Source organism: Jatropha curcas, chromosome 10 (assembly GCF_041381405.1).
Source record: "Jatropha curcas cultivar XTBG-Jc1 chromosome 10, XTBG_Jcur_1.0, whole genome shotgun sequence".
Taxonomy (NCBI): domain Eukaryota; kingdom Viridiplantae; phylum Streptophyta; class Magnoliopsida; order Malpighiales; family Euphorbiaceae; genus Jatropha; species Jatropha curcas.
In genome coordinates, this window is record NC_143160.1 from 4,524,031 (window position 1) to 4,545,534 (window position 21,504).

Consider the following 21,504-nt stretch of genomic DNA (forward strand, 5'->3'; position numbering starts at 1 on the left):
TTTTACAGGACTATAATTATTATCGCCTTTTTCCAAGTAGTTGTAAGTCTTCGAAACGTATAATTTAAATATTTTGCATTGGATTAAAAGTTTTTTTTTGACAAAAAATAAAAATATATTTATTTTTTTATCTTTTTCTTTTATTATAATAAATATTAACTTTTAATATTTAATTTAAATTTATATATCTCGCTTTTTATTAAAATATTTTTAATATTTATATAACTGATTTTAGATAACTATTCCAATGTTCAAATTTAATTTAATAAATATAGTTTAATATTTTATAAATTGTAATTATGATATTAAATTATTTTTTAAAAATATATGATAGAAATAACATAAAAAAATATTTATTTATATAGTCAACTAAAAATTTATAATTTTGAAATGACTATTTCATTTAGTAGATAAATTTTTATTATACGAATTATTTATCTATTCATGTATTTAGTCAAATGATTACTATTTCTTATATTATGGATTATTATATCTGGATATTTATATATATATTTTTTTTGAATTTATTAACTAAGTAATTTCAATTTACAGTTAGATTGTTATCAAAAATGTAATTGTCTCCCTTTTATCCTAATAATTTTTTATGTGAAATAAAATATGTTACGTTAATAATCCACCAATGGAGAAAATTGCAGATAGCAAATATCTGTCCTTATGTGGATTTCTCTGTAAATATGTAATAATTAATTATCTTATAAAAATTAGTTAAATAAATTTAGAAAGTTTGAAATAATGTGCAAATATTAATAATCAAATTGGCATATAAATTTCAAATAAATTAGATTTTAAATAAATTTAAAAATAAAATAATTAAATAGGTTCAAGTATGGGATATTTTTTTGTCTACATTCTGGGTGTCATTTGATTTTTATCTCATTTACATTATTTCTCAAACCATGGGCAGAACTAAAATATAAAATATTGAAGGGCCAAATATAAATATAAAAAAAAAAATAAAAACACAAATATTAGCTACCAAACTAAATTAGATGTATTGTATTATATTATATTGCATGCATCATGTGGTACAAAGCAATACTGTAGAGAGCAGAAACAGATTTTATTATGTGAAGATTCCATGACAACTGCTCTGCCCCAATCATGAGCAATAATCCTTTCTATTCCTACATCAACGTGATGCTCCATCAAAACGGTCCCACCAATAATAACTTATTTTCCCTGCATGTTAACTATAGATATTTTTATGTCAATTATAATCTGATTGGTATTTTCGCTCATAAAAAAGAGCCACGACTCCCCTCGCATGAATAAAAGAAAACTATAGATATTTTTGTCACATCAGACCAGTAGAATAAAGTGTTTCTTTAAATCTAGTGGAGTAATCCAAAGAATTTGTACAGCAGAGGGCAGAGGCAACAGTCAATTTCAGCAAATGCATATTTTCTTTCTTGCAGATCAATTCTAAAGTTTTCCTGAATCGTATCATCCGGGAGTGGACCAAATTTCAGTGTATATCAGACAACACACAAGTTTAACTAAAATCCATGATTCCAGATTCCTCCAGCTATAAACAACATAATAAGCACCCTGAAAAGAGATTCCATTTAACATGTCTAGAAATTAGATAACTGAATCATCACAAAATGGATAAATATGAAAATTAGCTCTCTTTGGAATCAGAACTAGCTGGAGAAAGCTCAAGAGAAACTGGACAATGATCGCTTCCGTAGAAACCTGCAAAGAATGAAAGATTAATTGAGGCATTAAAATTTGTACGGTGAGGATCTGAGAATGAATTTAGGAAAAGGGCAAAAACCGAGGCACACATTCATAATAATGCAAATTTTTTTTAAAAGCTTTCTTGCATTTTCCTTTGATTAGCTAAAAGTGAAAAAAGCGAGTGGAGTGAAGACCAGGACAATGAGAATGATAAATTTGTTTCACATTTACCAATGGTTTGCCAATGGGTTGAAATCTCAATCCAAAAGCAAACTCAAGTTGCACTGGGATTAGGATTCAAACATCCACGAGAACATGTACGACAAAAAAAAAAAAAATACCCCCTTCAAGCATTTAAGACCAAGAAAATAATCAGGCACAGATCATTTACAGAGATTAGGAGCATTGACGAATGAAAAAAACTTTCTCCTTTCATGTGCTATATGCGACAGCTAAAGCAAGTCATCAGCAAAACCAACCAGATGTGCTAAATGACTGAAATCTGGTGGCCATAATTAGAAGCTCCTAGTTCCCAAGGCCTTGTCTAAAATTCTCTACAACCATACCAACACTTCAATGGCTCAATCATTAGATGGATGACAAAAGGGTTCTCTACTAAAATCGTCAGAATAATTTGCATGGCATGTGGGAAATGGATAGGATATGAAAATACCTTGTAATTCAATTCCTTGCCCATGCATCTCACATGAAACAATCCTATCTTTAAATTTCTCTGAAACCAAGAAATAATCAATTCGCATCCTTTTCCCTCGATACCTACAAAAAAACCACCCATCAGGAAATATAACACTTGCTGCAAACAACATATGCACAAAAGATTTCCATAATTACAAAACTTGAATACTCATAGCATATGTTTTATATGTATGCTAAACAGCTGATGATACTTATTTCATACTTCCCAATTGGGTGACCAGACCATGAGAAGCCATGCTCCATGTCCTTTTCCTTGTGTAAAAATCTATATGCATCAATGAGCTTTCCCCTGAAGCATATTCCGAAACTCCAAACTTTATTAACAGGCAAAATTAGGAAATAATATTAAAAAGCAAAAGAAAGTCCATTAATTAAGAGCAAAGTGCTTCAAAATCATAGTAGCATATATATTTAGTGGAAGCACCAACTCTCTCAAAATGGAACCAAAGCGCTTTCTTTCATTCAAGGTGAAGCCAGGCTGCCCACAATCCTGCAATAACAGAAGGTAAAGGCCAAGGAAACTGTTTAAATGTTGAATTGAAAGGAATGCTAAACAGTTGAAAATCAAAACCACACTGAAAATAAGGACATTAACAACAGCCACATCTGCACATGCCCATTCACTCGCACACACATACACACACATAAAATGGTAACCCTCAGATAAATGGAGACCTTTCAGCTCACATCACTGCAAAAAGAAGTTATTCAATAGCATCCATTCTTGCACTACCTCCGGCAGTATGCTAATGACTCCTTCTGGACCACAGGATTTATACCTCACACTTTAAATGTGCAAGACAATGAAACAATGCAATTTACAAGGACCAAATCTTAATGCATAATGTAAAAGATGTCACAGGAAATTTCTGCTTTCATTTCAGCGGCTTATATTTTCCCAAGAGTCTTGGTTCCAAAAGCAATTGTAATAAGAGGATGCATGTATCAAGTTGATTAGAAATATATCATGTCAGAATATATGCTCAGAAAAAAATTATTGACACCTCTTTATTTGGAGGAACATAACCATTTTGCTTTGCTGCACTGAAAAATTCAGGATGACTCACGTCAATCTCTTCATGGCTGCACATTAGAAATTAACTTTTTAAGTCTAAGACCATTGATAAGAATCATTTGCCTATTTCAAGAATTAGACACATAAGAGTAGATCTCTTTGCAAGAAAACTTTCTTAAAAAGTCAAGAACAATTTTCTAAGAGTAAGGTAATCTAATCATAAAACTAATAAACAAATATCAATTCATCATTTGTGTAGAAGACAGTTCCACCTTTTATTTTTCATAGTTTATCAATGATCATCATCAGTTCATGAAACTGAAGATATGTGGAGAAAAAATTGCAAATGGTATTTGACCATCTACATGTGGTGTTGACCATAAATTCTGGAGAAAATACTAATCATTAAGCATTAGTGCATTACCATCTTAGTAGAGTTAAAACAGCAATTTGTATGCACATATGTCAAGTGCCAACTAAATCAATTCTATGGTTTCCAAGTTACTCCATAGATCATAATAGCTTGGGTGATGCTAAAGTCAATATGTAACAAGAAAGCAATTGGAAAGGGATAATAACACAAGTTTTCCCACACCTCCATAAAAGAAAGATAAAAGAAAAAGGGAAATACTAACCTAACATTCAGATCGCCACACCATATAAGAGGCTTATCTGATAATTGTACAATAAACTCTAGCATTCTTTTGTCCCATTTTCTTCTCCTTTGAAATGAGTTCTCCTCCTCTTTCCAGCCATTGTTTGGTGCATATGTATTCAATAGTCGGAATGTCTCAAATTCAGCTAAAATAACCCGGCCATCTGGTTCATGCTTTGAAGCTAATGACAAAGGAAAATTTACAAGTGACTATCACTTCATACGCAAATGTGAGGGGAGAAGAAAAATGATAGATTTTCCATCAAGTACAGCAGGTATGTCCAGATTATACTGTACAATTTTTCTTGTCCTTAAGAGAGAAATATTTCATGCCAATTGTATGAACCAATGAGTTTGAACCAAATACCTGTTCTGTCTAGAGAGAAAGAGACCTTTATTGGTTGAACACACTTCTTTACTAATAATGCAGTCCCTGCATACTTTGAATCTGCAAGGGACCACCAAATGCGATAGCTTCCAAATGGTGGGCTGGAAAGAGCACGTAATAATATCTGCATGATTTTGACAAAATCTATAATAGGTTTTAAGTAACCATTAGAAGTTTGATATTTATACACATCAATTATATCTCATATGAAACTGCTCTTAATGCAAAGACTTCCAGAAAGAAATATGAACTGTGAAAAACAGACCACATTTTCTAGAGAACAAAGAATTTTACCACATAGATCCAGATTGTATCAATATCATCTCCAACAACTCATCACTTAAGATATAACAGAGAGATCACATGAACATCTTTGTCATTTTTCTGAAGTTTCTGGTGACAGTTAAAATATGAATATAAAAAAATTTTTAAGCTTGAAAGTCTTAGGACTCACAAGAGCCAATTCCAAGCCAAGTTGTATTTCACATTATAGATCATGAAATAAACTACCATAGCAGAAGATTTTGTGAAATTCTTGGAATATTGATGCTAGACGAATTATAATGGATCCATATCTAGGGCAAAATGCTATATATACTTGGTCTCCTTAATTAAAGCTTCTCACTGAAAATGATCAACTAATAACTACCAGCTCCAGTCACATTGTGTTCATTTAAGATAGTTATCAGGACACAGCTACTGTTTTTATATTCAAGACAATTCTCATGACAAATTACAATATTGAGGATCATTAAAGCCTGTTACTTAGATAGAACAAAAACTCCTAACTTTAGCCATGAAAAATCAGAATATCAGAAAACCAAAAAAATAATAATAATAATAAATTAAATTAAATTGAATACAAAAGAGACAAGTTTTAACAGTTGTCATTTGCTATTTTACTTGGAACTTGCATATAACATCAAATCTCTCAAAGTGGACAAGGATTGGGAAGACATATAACAAAAATATATACGCATTTGTTACTCAGAGTTGTTGTTAGTAAAACACCCCTAGCCAAAGCTACGCACAATAAAACAAACACAAAATTCATCAACTACAGGGTTACATAAGTTTTAAAGAATTTCTAGGTCACAAAATAGGTCCTGAATTCGTGAGATTGTCCACTGTGTAACAATAAGAGTAAATGTTACCTGCTTTTCCTCACGGGATGAGCTTGTATCATCTTTCAACTCTCCAGGGTTTTTAGGTGTGCCCTTTGAACCAGCAGCAGGCATCCTTACTTCCTACCATTAGTGTACTTTTATTAGATGCTGTCTTGCTTACATGGTTAGTGAAGTTAACTCAGCTGATGATTTAGTATGCGACAAAAATAATAATTATGTGACATGATTTATGTTTGCAAATACAAAAAACACCATGCAATAAATAGTTTTAAGATGACAAAATAAACCATGATATGCACCAATGAAGTACACCTATCAGAAAACAGTTCCAAATAAAGTCTTGCAATGTAAAGTTATTCCATCTATTACTTCAGTTGGAAAAAAGAAAAAACATTATTTGCAGTTTCTTCATCAGTGGCTATCTATATCTGGGATATGACCTTATGTTTCAAATTTCACGATTATTTCTCAAGCAAAACAAATCTCCCCCACCCCCACCCCCCTCTAAAAAATAAATGATCAAATGGATGAATGTGATCTTAGCACTAAAACTAACACTGCAACTTCCTTAATTTCCTCACATACAGACCCAAGTAACATCAACGTGAACAACATTGAGCCCCTTGAATCAAACTACAAAGAGAATAATTCAAAACACAGATTTCAACCTTACAGCAGAGGGAATCATTATATCAGAACGCTAAACATAGCACATTCACAAACCTCTTTGCACCTATATTAGACTATGTCTACTGTGTCTATTGCTCGTATTCTAGCTAAGGGTGACTCAAATTCAACAAAATCGAAGAATCAAAGTGTAAGTGTTGAATCACACAAACTTTCTTTTCCTTTGGCTCCATTGATGCAGTAATTACATTCACTTTCACAAAGCACTACACAAAAAAGGGGAACTAAAAATAAACAGCAAATGGATATCTGGTTAGTGTTTTTGACAACAGAATCGACCATAGTTTTAAATGCTACTTTCTCCACTGAAAAACACACTGCTTGATTCAAATGCATGCAAACGAATTCAAATACATAAACAAAACCAAAACAGTCCTACTTCGTTAAATACCCCCATGTCATTATCGTTACATAAAAAGTCAATCTTCAAAATACCAATCATGAAAAACCCACTTACTGCGAACATTACCCAGCTGAAAAGAAATTACTACACATCATAGTGTCATAATATAAACATATGGGTAACGCAGCAGAGAGAGAGGGGTACCTGTATGGCAATGACATCAGGATCAAGTGCAGAGACGAATTTAGAGAACTCAGGCCAATTGTTCTTGACTCGAAGAAGCAAGCTATTAGCATTCCATGTAACGAACTTCAAAGGCTCCTTCTTGTTCCCACCATTGTCAGCATCTTCTTGTTTTGCAGAGAGCGCGGGTTTCTTTGCAGACCCATCCTTTTCTATCGGCTTGAAAAAGCGCTTCATGGCAAGAACTCAAAGTTAAAGAACTTTCGGCTTTTCTCCAATAGAGGCCGAAATGCAAAGGAGTAAGTAATAGGTAATTTTCTTTTATGCCATTAACAAAAAGACTACCGAGCCATACACAGAGTGTACGCCGTGAGGAGGAGGAACTCCAGGTAGAAAATATCAAAAGTTACAAGCAGATGTAATTTAATTTGTACATATAATTTTTTACTAATTCATTATCTATATATATAAATTATAATATTACCAACTCTTGATATTATTAAAAATCTAAAAAGATTTAGAAAATAAAAAAATATATATTTTTTATAAAATAAAAAAAATTAATATTCTCGAAATAAGAATTAGCTTAACTTTATTTATTATATTTTGATTTATATTATAGATAGATAGCTATTATAATAATAATAATTAATTAATCTTAGAATATCATTTATAATTTTTGTATTTTTCTTGTTTTTTTATTTTTTGCTAAAGTCTGAACGCATTAATTAATTTTGTGGTTGGTTTTTTAGAAAAAAAATCTTTCTAATTTGTTATTAATATAACATCTTATAGTGAATTTTTTTGTGTTTTTTATACCAATAAATATTATATATTATTTAATAAATAATAATAAATTATATTTATTTTATAAAATAATTATAACCAATCAAATTAAATATTAATAAAAATAATATTATTATTATATTCTTACCAAATATATATATTATATAATATAATATATCCAATCAAATTCTAATTACTTTTATTTTTCCAACCAATAAAATTAAAATCTTTAAAAATATTATATATTAATATATTTAATAGACACTTATAATTTCTTAGTTCATCCAATAAAATTTAAATTTAAATAAAAAATTAATATAATCAATCAAAATCAATTTATCTTTATTTTTCAACCAATACAAATAAAATCCTTAAATATATTATATTCTTATCATATTGAATATATACCTTGTTATTTAGTATATAATATAATTTATTATTTTATTCAATAAAATTTAGATTTAAATAAAAAATTAATATGATCAATTAAATTTAAATTACTTTTATTTGTTCAACCAATAAAATTAAAATTCTTAACAATATTTTTGTCACTCTATAAACTTAGTAGTGGCGTTTTTTATGATTTTCATGCTTCTCCTTCCCATTGCTACTCTTGTATATCTTCGATATATATACAGAGAGAGAGAGAGGGAAAGAGAGAGTTAGATAGATAAATTGTCTATAAAATAAGTATTAATTGTTTGAATTTATATTTAATTTCTTAGATTAGAGAAACTTCTTCTTAATCATATTTTTTATCAAAATACCATACCATTATCCTAACAGTATTTGTATGAGTTTGTGATGTCGTGAAAAACTTACGTATAAGCTATTTGTGAATGATAGAACTCATAAATTTTGTATTACAAGTATTTTTAGGCATGTTCATATCCTCTTTATAAATACACACAATCACATGATAATGTTATTAATTTGTGGATGTCTATGGTTTATTAATTAATTAATAAAATTTATTTATTGAGGTATTGAAGTAAAATTAATAATTACACAATAAATATAGACATATGATGATGAGAAGTAATGTCAATAACCAATACGATGATTTTATAGATAAAACCTCTAAGAAGATGCCTCATTGTGATCGTTGTATTTCAAAAGATTATTTGATATGTCATAGAGCTTTAAAAATTATTAATTTTAGAAACCGGGATTTTTTTTTAATGATATTTTATTAATTAAATTAAGTTTAGGGACTAGATAGTAATTTATCAATTATTTATTTGTGGCGATGTGGCAGAGGATAAGTTGGTTAGCCAAAACCGTTAAAAGACACCAAGCAAATTAATAAAATTATTAAAAAAAAAACAAAGAAAAAACGAAAGGAAGTGTTCGGAAAGGAAGAGAGACTCTAATGGCTTCAACGACTTTCTCTCTTTCCTTAGCCACAGTTTCTTCTTCTTCTATTTCTTCAGCCTCTCATTCCAAAGCTTTTCTTGTCCAATCTCATCAAACTAAATTTTCATCCTCACTGTTGGGTACAAAATTATGTGTAAATAAGACACTAATAGCAAAATCAACGAGCAAGAGAAGCACTTCTAGTGGGTTCACTTGCTTAGCTTCCTCTTCTGTTCTTCCATCAGCTCTTTTATTCGACTGCGATGGCGTGCTTGTTGATACTGAGAAAGACGGTCACAGGGTTTCCTTCAACGATACTTTCAAAGAAGTAAGTAGATATTCATTCTTTTGCTTTTATTGGTTTGATAATGTGGCTCTTTAGTTAATTTTGGTTCAGTTTGTTTTGAATGAGCAACGAATTTGGCATATTTATCGCATTTTTTAGCAAGTGGATTTTGCTTTTGGTGAGGTTATGGCGAATCCGGGTTTCATTGTACTTTTAGTCTTATACATTACATATGTTTCATTGATTGAATTAATTAACCAAGCAGAGGCAAAAGAGAGTGAAGAAACTGCGTATGTACTAGTAGTTGCTGCATTGGAAAGAAATGTTATTTATGTTCCTTTCAGTTCATTGGTTGATTTCAGCTTTAATTTTTTTAACAGAAAGAACTGGGGGTCACTTGGGATGTAGAGTTGTATGGCGAGTTGCTCAAAATTGGTGGTGGAAAGGAACGGTAATGTTTTCCCTCAATAATTTCCTTGCCTTTTCAACTATATATGTGCCTTATGAAATCTTCACAGCTTGATTTATGAACACCGAGGCATACTTAATTCATTTTGTTTAATCCTAAACCTATTTCTGTGAAGTTTGGACTAGGATGTTAGAAAAATACATGAATGAATTTTTTATTAGTTCATTCTCGTCTTTGTAGGATGACAGCCTACCTTAACAAGACTGGTTGGCCAGAAAAGGCTCCAAAGAGTGAAGAGGAACGAAAAGAATTCATAGCTTCACTTCATAAGCGAAAAACGGAGTTGTTCATGGCTCTAATTGAGAAGAAATTGCTACCTCTTCGGCCAGGTGTTGCAAAGTGGGTGATTATTGAATGTTTGCTTATCCATTGATATTAGCACTTGATGCTTTTGTTTAATTAACCGTATATGTGAGTGGCAGTAATTATAATTTCATTTGATTTTGTACTTTAAGCAGCTGGGTTACTCTTGACATCATAAATGGAAACTACAATTTTTGCAACAATACTTTTTCTTTTCATGTATCAATTCTTTTCTACAAATATGAATGTGGTCATAATCATGAGTGATGGCTTCCTTATCCAATTTTACAGGCTGGTTGATCAAGCTTTGGGAAAAGGAGTAAAAGTTGCTGTCTGCAGCACTTCCAATGAGAAGGCGGTATGCACAACAAGGTTCTAAAATTTGCTAATATAATTTGTTAAATTTGATTGAGAATGATAGGCTATGGATATTAAAATCTATAGAACTGTTACATGTCATAAGTCTGAGATTCATTTTCTTAAGAAATCAATCCCTCGTATATTGTCTGGCAGTATTTTCAGTAACCGTGTTACCTTCTGTAAAATACATGTGATAGGACTGATCACTTTGGTTGCAACACCCTGAAAAAGGCCATGTAGCCATGACTATGACTCGTAGATTTATACCCTTGATGTATGGTTAAATACTTAATTAAATACCCTTGTCATTTTGGTGACGCAATCAGACATTTGGTTTCAGGTCTCTGCAGTAGTTTCATTTTTGCTGGGACCTGAGCGAGCAGAGAAGATCCAGGTATTTGCAGGAGATGTGGTTCCCCGTAAAAAGCCTGATCCGGTATGATGTATATCCCTCTTGTTGTTGATTCAGTGCATTTTCCAAATGCTGTGTGGGATCTAATGCCTTTTGATTTTGGTCTTATGTGCTCTTAGCCTCAAATTCATCATTTATATGTTCACTTCCAAGCAAGAGTTTTGAAATTGCATGTCATTATATCCTAAAAGAATCGAGTCCAGCTCCTTGTAATCATAAAAAAGCTGAATAAAATATTTTCAGTTTCTTTTTAAGCTATAGTTTATAGAATATTTTTTTCCCTACATTTAGCATGATTTTATCATCAAGATTTTGTAGTGGTTAGGAAGAATGGGTTCATTTGCTGATCACAAAGATGTTTCATTCTTCTAACAGGCCATTTACACATTAGCAGCCAGCACGCTTGGTGTTGATCCTTCAAGGTACTCTTTGATGTATTTTATATCACTGTAAGCAATAAGGTCAGATTAAATTTAATTTATGTATCAAATAATGTTGAAAGAAATCTGTCCACTGCGCCTCGAATTACTCTGCAAAATCAACGAAGCAATGCTTAGTCCAAGACTAACAAGTCCTGCGGTTTGATTTATGTTATGCAAGTTTATGTCCCGTAATCTATATTCTGTAGTTGGCATTCAATGAGAAATTAGAAGTTTCTATTCACTAAGAGCAAATGCACATATTCTTGATTTCCGCAGTTGTGTTGTGGTAGAGGACAGTGCAATAGGCCTTGCAGCTGCTAAAGCTGCGGGAATGAAGTGCATAGTAACAAAAAGCGGGTAAGTTTCTGTTCAACTGCATAAACAGACTGCTTAGGTCCCTTTATTTTGAAGGGAATTTCATTAGTGAGGATACATTCTTGTCATGAAAAGTATACATCAGTTTAAGTTTTGAGATGGGGTTAACCATTTTGGTTGTTGGACTAGGAATCACTTTAGAACTGACTGAAATGTCTTTCTCCACATTGCAGAAACTCCATTAGCAAATTAGTTCGATTTCATTTCAACTCTTACTAGCCTCTCATCTCTCAATGTCTGAATCTTGATTTACAGTTACACAGCGGATGAGGACTTCTTAAATGCAGATGCGGTGTTTGATTGCATTGGAGATCCTCCAGAAGAGTGTTTTGACTTGGCATTCTGTGGAAGTCTTCTTGAAAAGCAATATGTCAGCTAGATCATCTCTCTCTCCCTAGCTCCATTGCTTTTTGTATGTCTATTTCTTGTTTATTTTACCTTTATTTATGATAAACAAGTAAAGAAAACTTGAAAGCTTATATGCTGTTACAATTTCTTATTTGAGTAGGTCCTATCGTTATTATGCAACATGCCTCTTCCTATGGGTGAGCAAACAGGCGAAAACCGAACCGAAAATTGATTTTTACTGAAACAAACTGCACCTAAGCAAGTCCGGTTTTATAATAATCGACTCATGAATCCAACTAAATCGGTTTGAATGGGCTTCCGGTTTTTACCAAACTTGGCTCTGCCTCTAAACAAGAACCTAATTGCGTCCAAAAAGGCAAAAATTGAAGGCCCAACTCTTATATACATATAGCAATTGCAAACCTCATGTCTCAAAAGAAATGGACCTGAGCCCATTTCATGGTTCACTCACTCTGTTATGCGGTGATTGGACGATCTGTCGTTCGAGACAGATAAGTCGGTCAGTATCAAATCACTAGCCACGTCAATTGTTTATCATGAAACGCGCAGTTAGTCGTGCGACAATAAGCAACGGCGTTTGTCGTTTACAATTGAAGATCACCATTTGAACAATAAACGACAAGTGAAGATGTAAATCCCAATGCTGTTTGTTTCCCAAGAAAACAAAAGATAAGTTGGAGGCTTCAACTTATGCATTTAAAGCTCTAAGCATGGAGGAGCTAATTAAACTTGTGCATAAGTTTTCTAGCAATATCTATAATTATGAAGAGAATTTGAAGGCTGATTTTCATACATACATATATATATTCATATATATATATATATATATATATGTATGTATATTTCAGTGTTTCTTATCCCTTCTGTGACCATATACGTATTATCCCTATCCACAATATTCCTTCTAGTGATCGTGCATATGGTAGAAAACTAATGCCATTACATTGAAACATATGGCCCTATCCCATATTAATTATTAGAATATGATGTGTTTTATGGTATACATTTAAAGAGTAGGTTAGCTGTTCACATGTCGTGTATTAAAGCATGGAAACAAGTATGCAAATAATACATATATAGTCTCTTTTCTCCAATGTGCTAAAAAAAAAAAAAAAAAAAGAAGAAAATAATTAAATTATTAATCTAATAACTTACATAGATATGTAGAAAGAACTTGAATTATTCCTATAATGATTTATCAATTATTGCCATTAACTTCTTTATAAAGTAACTTTTCTCCATGTGCATGGTTGTATAAAAATGTATCTGATACATATGTAGCTAGCTAGTTATTAGGCAATGTGAATTGTAGTTGTAGGGTTGAAGGTGTCCCCCGTTCCTTTGGCTTGCAGTTGCAGCAAGCAACGGAAAGAGAAGCTACAAATTTAATTATACACACAACGGCTACCTACTCATCACACTAATGGTCCCCCACTATCTCCTAACAAAGTGTCAATCTTCGTTTTCATTTTCAATTTAATTAAGTTCTTCGTCCAAATTCTTATTGCTCCTTGTCTTTTGTTAACTGTCTTCTTGGAAACCAGTATGTGTATGTATATATGTGAAGCGTATGTGTATTTATACATGTGAAGAGTCACATGATTGGCACTTGCAGAAAGAAGACTTGTTTCTTTCAACTTCAAAGGCTCTTTCCTTAAAAAGACAAGATGGCAACCGAAGCAAACTTTGCTACCGAAGAGAAAATATCTGAATAATCAATACCATAAGTCTGCGTATATCTTTTGGCTACATATCCATTTACATCCAATAGCTGTCTTCCGAGCAAGCAAAAGCACAATGAATGAACCGCAAAGCTATAGTTTTATATGTGCACACATTCTCTTTCAACTACTGCTATTAATTTCATTTCAATCAACATCCATATTTTTTTTAATACCCTGTTTTTATTCTTGACCAATGACTGGGTAGAAGGGAAAGATGAACATGGCACATGTCACAGCTAGCATAGACATGCATGCATAATTTATAAAATATATTGGTTTAAACCATCTTAGTTGTTTCAAACTGGCTGTCATCAACCTCCTCATTCATCATTATCAATTATATTTTCAACCAAGAAAAGGAAAATTCATATTAATTTTCAATAAAGCAATAAAAAGAATTCAATTAAACCGTTAATTGCGCCTAATCTTTTACATCTTTTTTTTTTTCCTGAAGACCACCTCAGTGTCAAGCCCAAATCCATCAACTCTCTTTACCTCCACCAACTCCGACTCCTTAAACAGCTCCACTAATGGCCTCACACTGTACAAATCATTCGCCGAATACTTATCGGCCCGTCGAAATAGTGCCACGTGTAGAACGCAAACTCCACCTGGCTTTAATGTCCGTTCGATCTCCCCAACAAATTTCCAGGGATACAGCGCGTGGTCGAACACATTGGAGAACTCGAAGTCAAAAGTTTCATTCTCGAATGGCTGTGCATGGAAATCTCCTTTTACAACAAGAGGCGGAGACGGCACCAAGTCTATTCCGATAGACTCGGAGACACCTACGCGACGAAGCGCCTCCACTTCCTGGCCTACGCGAGCGCCAATGGATAACGCCTTTGAAGCGTTAGACAAGAGGTTTCTTTGCTTTAAGGACTCGAAGAAATAGGAAAACACCCGAACTTTGCGTTCCCAATCTCGGGTTTTCCAAATGTTCCGGAGTTTCGGATTTAGGGTTTTGTTCAGTTGGTGCTGGATGTATGCATTGTAAGAAGAGTAACCGGGCCGGATACGGAGGTCAAGTCCGGTGGAGTTGGTGGTGAAGAGGGGCGTTTTGGTGGTGGTTTGGCGGTGATGAGGAGTTATGGAAGCGATGAATATTAGAGCTGAAACAGAGAAGAAGAGAGAGAGAAGGAAGGGCTTGAGGATAAGAGGGAGTTTTGGAAGAGGTGATAACATCTTTGCATGTGTTCTATTATGAGTGAGAGAGAACTCAAATACCTAAAAACTCTCTTTCTTTCAACGAAAATTTAGCGATATGTGTGAAGCATTACAGCTTTAGTGGTGACTGTGATAGAGCTTTTGCCTTTGGAGTTGGTTACTTATTAGAAGAAGTTGGCGGTTTGATTTGGTTTGGTTTGATTTTATATGGTAGAGACTGGAGAGAGAAGAGAGTGGTTAGCTTTTATAAAATAAGGTGGTGGTGGTAGTGGGGCTAGGTGCCAAGTGCAAAGTGCTAACATATTTTATGCTAGTAAAAGTTTTGCGGTGTGGACCCGTGATGAGGTTACAAGACTGGTGATCACTGATCAGGTGGTCAGTGTTTGGGACCCAAAAGCTATTGGCCTCTGTATGTATCTGCTGGTTATAGGTTATAACTATTGGTTGAAGAAAGGTTAGCTTGCAAATAGAAATTTATCCTCGTGACTTAAATATTCTAAATGTGCATAACTTCACGAGATCTTATTGTTCTTTGTGTTGTTGAGTTAGTAGGAGTCAGGACTCGTGATGGGCTGTGTACAGGGGTTTAGAAATGGCTCGGCTAATTTGGTTCGTTTAATAATTCGATTCTTAGCGAATCAATTTTTTGTTTGAAAGATAAAATTTAATTTATTCGTACGATCGGTAATAAATCGATTAAAACATAATTTATCGAGTTAATTAGATCAAAGAAAATAAATGTTAGGTCTAAGTGATTCAGCTAAATTGGCCAATTTAATTAAATTAATCAATTTGGTTTGATTAAATTATAAAAATTAATTAATTTGATCAATTTAATTCGATTAAGTATGTTATTAGGTTCAATTGCAAAAATAATTCTATCAAAATTTCACCGAAATTGATTGAAACTGTTGGAGTGATGAACCCTAGCTATATGCTTGTAAAATCTGCTCTAAGAGAACCATATCATGTGTATCCAGTAACTCACTCCATTCTGCCATTGTAAGAAAAACAATTATGGATTGATTCGATGACAACCAACTCATAACTATATTCTATCTCGAGTAATGGAAGGTATAGCCTCCTTTATTATATTGAAAGATTAGGAAGAATTTATTCTTGTGATAACGTAATTGGATGCGTCTGGCTTGGATTGAATTGAATTGCTAATTTAGGCATGAAATGGAAGTAAGTGGGTGTACCCCCACCTCAACCCATGCCAAATTTGGTAACAGTTAAATAAATTCGAAACAGGTACAGATATAAAACTTTTCGGTTGAGTTATGCTTCGACTTGAAGCTGTGTGTGTACACATTATCCAAATCCATTTTAAATGTAGAAGGAAATTTACTACAGCATTAACAAGCTGATGATTCTCTTCAACTGGTTAAAACAAGATAAAGCAAAATGAGGCACAGCTATACAGGTACAAACATTTTTCTTAAGATAATCTACTTCTAAACAAATGATATACATGATGGTTCATGCCCCTTATCTCAGGGTTGAATAAACCTACCTACATTAATAATTATCCTCAAGGCACAAGGACTAACCTGCATACAATCTGGACATGGCCACTGCTTTAATCATGTTGGACTTGGCCGCATCCAGCAATGGGTCGGACTGAAGTGCTCTATCGAAACAGAACTTGGCCTCCTCTAATCGACCTTCAGCTACGAATACAAGACCAAGGTTGTTATATGCAGGAGCATAGCCAGGCTTGAGTTCCAGAGATTTATTGAACATTGCCTTAGCACGTTCATATTGCTTTTGCTGCCGGTATAGATTTCCAAGGTTAGAAAATATTGCATGTGCTTGTTCAGAAGCTGCGAATGACAAAGCCCGCTTATATACATCTTCAGCTTGAGATGATTCTTCTGATAATTGGAGTGAGATACCTAGATCATATAAATGACTGTAAGGGCAACACTGCAAAAGATATTTTAACTGCCAGAAGTATAAAGACAGGGAAGGAAGTTCATGAATCTGCCATACCAAGATTTGACCATGCATAGCTGCATTCTTTTAATTGAGTGACTGCAACCTTGAAATACTTCTGTGCTGTTTCAAATTGTCGGGAACAGAAACAATGCAGGCCAAGCTGGTGCCACTGAACCCCATCATCCGGATCCTCTGCTATTGCCTAATTCACATGCATACAAATAATGAAAAGGACAAATATAAGCGACACATTTACATATTAGCAGTCAATGACAGCAACATCCGCAAGATAAAACTTAATTCTGAAGCGAGGATAAATTTAGACTTTTGGACCAAATTAGAAGACAATGTTATCCCCCCTTTGATTTAAACTGATTGCACATTTCGGTCACCCCAGATTTAACAATCACATGCAATAGAGAGATACCGAGTGAAAACAAGAAACTGCCATCATAAAAATATTTGCAAGTATCAACAATCAATAATTCACTGAAAAGCAAACCCTAGAAAAAAAGCATCTTCTTCCTTTCTTTGTTTCCCTTTTCAAAAATGATATTACTCTACTTCATAATTTTATTGACTAAAATAATTAAAACCACACATTTCTATAGGGATTCCAAGAAAAAAAATTTATCAAAACCTTATCATTGTATTTATTATGGGAAAATATAAAGCATCGACTTCAAGCAAGACGGAAACGTCTGCAACCATGATTGAATTGTAGAGCTAAATAGCTTTCAAATTCTATTGAAGAACAACTATGGAGAATGAAAATATCTTCTTGCATTATAAAGTCATTTGAGTTACTTTTTGTTTAAATGGAAGGCACAACTAGTTAAAAATGCCAAATGGACTCCCTCTCTTCCCAAAACGTTACCTGCTTTAAACTGTAGAGAGCACGCTCTTCGATATCCACCAACTCACTATGTTCTGTTTCAAATGCTGCAGCAATCTCATGTTGAGCCTTGTGAACCATGGCAAGTCCAGCCCATGCAGTGGGGAGTTCAATCGGAACAGAATCACCTTCTCTCAATATTGAAGCCATTTCATTTCCAGCCCAGGAAAGCTGTTCATTGGGATCTTGAGACCTTTCTGCATCCTTTATTCGATGAATTGCCACAGCATATCGAGTAGACATACAGTTCGGCTCCAATTTTGCTGCCTGAAAAGCAATAAACATATGAAAAGAAAACTACTTTAGCTTTTAAAACAAAGATAAGAGTAGAAAAAATGCTGACATAGAACTCATGCATCCATAAAGCATAAAATATAAAGGAATTTCGAAATTGTTCATTGCCAAAAAGGAAAGAAAATTTCTCTTCAAAAGATCAAGGAAACTAATGAACAACCTCAACAAAGAGGCAATAAATGACTGTATCAATGAACCATAAGCACCTTCTCCAGACACTTGCTGGAACTTTTATGGTCACCCATCAAGTAATATGCATTTGCGAGATTTGCCCATGTATGTCCAGCTTTAGGGTCCACTTTTAGAGCAGCAAGTAAACACTCCTTTGCAACATCAACAGCTTCAAACTGATCTCTGAAAGCACCTTCACCGGCGTTTGCTCCAGCACCTGAGAATTTAATAAGGAGAGCTGTAGTTGTGCAAGTTCCTTAACCATATCGTATGATTAATAAGTGACAACATCTCAGAAGATTGATGAAGAATGTAAGCAAATGGCCGGTAGAGTTTAAGAATTATGGATCTAAACTCAACCCAAATCATACCTGCAACAAGAGAACCATGTTTACAGAGGAGGAGAGCAGCATAGTTGACAAAGGCAGCAGGATGGTTTTGATCTTTAAGGATCAAATCTTGAAAACATTTTGCTGATAGCTCTATATTTCCACTGCAAGATCATTAAATAATGAACTAATCATGGATTAATTGCTTTAACTCCTAAAAAAATACCACTCAAACCACAACCATAGTACATATTTATTTCACAAGTTTTGGTAATAAAGATTGATCTAGAAACCCAACAAAAGAATGAATGAGAGAAACAGATGATCACAGGATAATCATAGCACAATTGTAATATAAGATTCCTCACAATAAAGAATGAAATACAAGCAATAAAAACCTTAATTTATATCAGTTATCACAATAAAGAAAATGAAGATAGTAAAATCTGGAAGAGAGCAGTTAGATTCATTACTCATTGGACTCCATATAAGAAAGCCCGCACACAAATTTTGCACTTTTATCAAGTAAATATTAATTTGATGAAACAACTTCCTGATATTGAAAACGACTAGTATTACTATGAGGTTGAGAGAGAATTGCAGAAGCAAGATTGCAATATTCTTCAAGTCTTTTCAAGAGAAGGTGAAGGCACTTCAACACTGTCCCAATAAGAAATTGCCAAATAGTAAAGATTGTTCAAAAATCTTCACTAATATTAGATGTTATAACGTTTATATTATCTAGATTATTATTGCATCACTCTTCTGCCAAAATCAGATGATTTCTATTTCTCGCTTTCACGCATGAGTCAGATAACAATTCTACAACTTCTTGTCTACACTTTTCTTAATGATTCCAGAACTCCTTCTATAATTGTTTGAATCAATTGTCTTACCTTTGAAGGTATGCAATCCCCAGATTTCCAAGGCAATCATAGTTGTTAGTGTCAATTGCCAATAAAGATGACAAAACTGAAATAGCACTCTAGAAAGAAAATTAGTTAGTCAACATGAGGCCATAAACACAGAAACTCAAAATCATTACAACAATATAGCATGTTATTGTACCTGCAGACGACCAGATTTAAGAAGTATCAAACCCAGCGTGTTCCACACGCCCGCTTGTCTTATATCTAGTTGCATTGACTCCTTTAATCGAGAAATGATTTCCTCAAGCTCTTCAGCCTCAAGTTCTTTATCCAAACTATTATCGGCAGAATACTCAAGGAGAATACACTGCATAGTTCACAATGCACGTTACGAAATCAGAAACCACAATACAAAATGTGAATTGAAAAGTAAAACACCATACAACATGTACAACACATAAATGCACCTATGAACTATTATTTCACCTGAGCATGGTGAATTTGAACTAGTGAAAGTAACTCTGGCCTAGCAACCTCAGCATCACAGCGCAGCAATATCTCTTCTGCCTTCTCATAAGCAAAAACTGCCTAGAAGAGTTCAAATAACAAAATGAAAACTATCATCATTTGTATCAACCAAAACACACAGAGTTAAACAAATTTCAAAAAATCTACCTTCGGAGGTTGGCCCAACCTTTGATACATAAGACCAAGTATAAAATGAGCGTGAGCATTTTTTGGCATCTTCCTTGCAACATGGAGCAAGCCCTAAAAGCATTTCATAAATTATATCAAACTAATGGAATACACATATCCAATAGAAAAAGCCACATAATTTTCCTTATTTGTTTTTTCATAAAAAATTAACCATCAAATGATGATATAGGAGAACTGACAGTTTTAAGGCTGCTGACTTTTTCTTCGCGAGAAGAGGGAGGTCCTTGACCAGGTTGATCAGCATCTATGTCAGGTCCATAGTCAAGAGACGCATCTACCTTACTGTTTCTCGAACGACATTTCCCCAACTTGTTCAATTTTTTACCTTCAGCTTCCGCGGTATCCACCTCTTTGCATGAAAAGTTAGTTTTATCTTGACTTTCATCATTTGTTAATCTAAATCACGTACCAACCCTTAGTTCACGCTTAATCAGAAATCAACAATTACATTTGTAAAACCCAAACAAAACTAAGAGCAAGTCAATTATTTGGTAGCTCACTTCGAAACAGATTTTCCTCGAAGTATAAACACTTCAAACTTAAAATCAAGTGAAAAAGAAGCACGATTATCAAGATTTCACAGTTATCGATCACTAAAGATAAAATTACTCTACCGCCGTTCTCTCAGCAACCAAAAACCAAGAAATTAAGCTATAATAGCAAAAGAATTGACGTATAAATTGAAATGGAGGTGAGAAAGGCTGGATGAAAACGGAATTGAACGGACCTGGTGAGTTCTGGAACTGAAAGGTGGACAGAATCGGTAGCGTCGGTTTCAGGAGGATTGACGTTAAGGTCAGCTAAAACAACAACCTTGGGAGGCTGAAGCGTCTTGCAGGTCTCTTCCATGGAGCCGTCAGCGGTATCGACTTCAGTTTTAATAGACAAAGTAACTGCCTGCTGTTGAGGCTCTGGTTCAGACATTTTTAGTGCTTCTAAGTTTTAATAGACGATAGACGACGAAGACGAGAGTTAAAATAATTGCCAGAAGTTAAATATAAAACTCTGTTTGGTTCGTTTAAGTTAGGTTTTTTAACGGAAATGTTTAGATGTCTTTGGGCTGGGCTAGAATTTGGGTATTGCACTTTCGAAACATAACGCATTTTTGATTGTCGCAACGAGCCCGTGAGTACAGTAGACCTTCGGCCGCTGCAGGGGAAAAAAAAAAAAACTTAACCGTATTTTACTGTTCGATTGCGATTTAATTCTAGTCTCTGACTCTCTGGGACTAGGAGTCCAAGAGCGTCTATATAAACCAAATGGATTCAGTGTTAACAAAACGGAGAATATGGTTTAAAGAACACGAGAAAACCAAAACCAGAAGGTGAAAAACAAAGCTCTAAAGTCCACCCCATGAAAATTGAGTCCTATACTCCTTCCTGTATTTTCGCCAAACACGCCAATCACTTTAGGGCGAAAGGAACTTAGGCAATTCCAAATTAA

At 33.7% G+C, this 21,504-nt stretch overlaps 4 protein-coding genes across 4 annotated transcripts; 1 reads left to right on the forward strand and 3 right to left on the reverse strand.

The window, feature by feature from the left end:
• Positions 1-1,329: 1,329 nt before the first annotated feature.
• Positions 1,330-7,191, reverse strand: LOC105640261 (DNAse I-like superfamily protein). Its single transcript, XM_012224532.4, has 9 exons — positions 6,838-7,191; positions 5,631-5,723; positions 4,456-4,600; positions 4,069-4,270; positions 3,423-3,501; positions 2,847-2,908; positions 2,621-2,707; positions 2,375-2,478; positions 1,330-1,716 (listed from the first exon to the last, which is right to left on the reverse strand). Exons 1-9 carry the CDS (start codon positions 7,051-7,053, stop codon positions 1,643-1,645), a joined length of 1,062 nt encoding a protein of 353 aa, XP_012079922.1. The 5' UTR covers positions 7,054-7,191; the 3' UTR covers positions 1,330-1,642.
• A 1,715-nt stretch (positions 7,192-8,906) lies between these two features.
• Positions 8,907-12,113, forward strand: LOC105640262 (Haloacid dehalogenase-like hydrolase (HAD) superfamily protein). The gene is made up of 8 exons (XM_012224533.4): positions 8,907-9,286; positions 9,625-9,695; positions 9,894-10,052; positions 10,308-10,374; positions 10,717-10,812; positions 11,164-11,210; positions 11,487-11,567; positions 11,841-12,113. The coding sequence occupies exons 1-8, from the start codon at positions 8,975-8,977 to the stop codon at positions 11,962-11,964; spliced, it is 957 nt and encodes a 318-aa protein (XP_012079923.1). The 5' UTR covers positions 8,907-8,974; the 3' UTR covers positions 11,965-12,113.
• Positions 12,114-14,052: 1,939 nt separating this feature from the next.
• On the reverse strand, positions 14,053-15,102 carry LOC105640263 (S-adenosyl-L-methionine-dependent methyltransferases superfamily protein). Its single transcript, XM_012224534.4, has one exon. The coding sequence runs from the start codon at positions 14,861-14,863 to the stop codon at positions 14,108-14,110; it is 756 nt and encodes a 251-aa protein (XP_012079924.1). The 5' UTR covers positions 14,864-15,102; the 3' UTR covers positions 14,053-14,107.
• A 1,089-nt stretch (positions 15,103-16,191) lies between these two features.
• LOC105640264 (tetratricopeptide repeat (TPR)-containing protein) lies at positions 16,192-21,061 on the reverse strand. Its single transcript, XM_012224535.4, has 11 exons — positions 20,789-21,061; positions 20,241-20,457; positions 20,020-20,112; positions 19,831-19,932; positions 19,544-19,711; positions 19,372-19,460; positions 18,518-18,639; positions 18,182-18,363; positions 17,664-17,948; positions 16,841-16,988; positions 16,192-16,743 (listed from the first exon to the last, which is right to left on the reverse strand). Exons 1-11 carry the CDS (start codon positions 20,983-20,985, stop codon positions 16,394-16,396), a joined length of 1,953 nt encoding a protein of 650 aa, XP_012079925.1. The 5' UTR covers positions 20,986-21,061; the 3' UTR covers positions 16,192-16,393.
• Between the last annotated feature and the right edge of the window lie 443 nt (positions 21,062-21,504).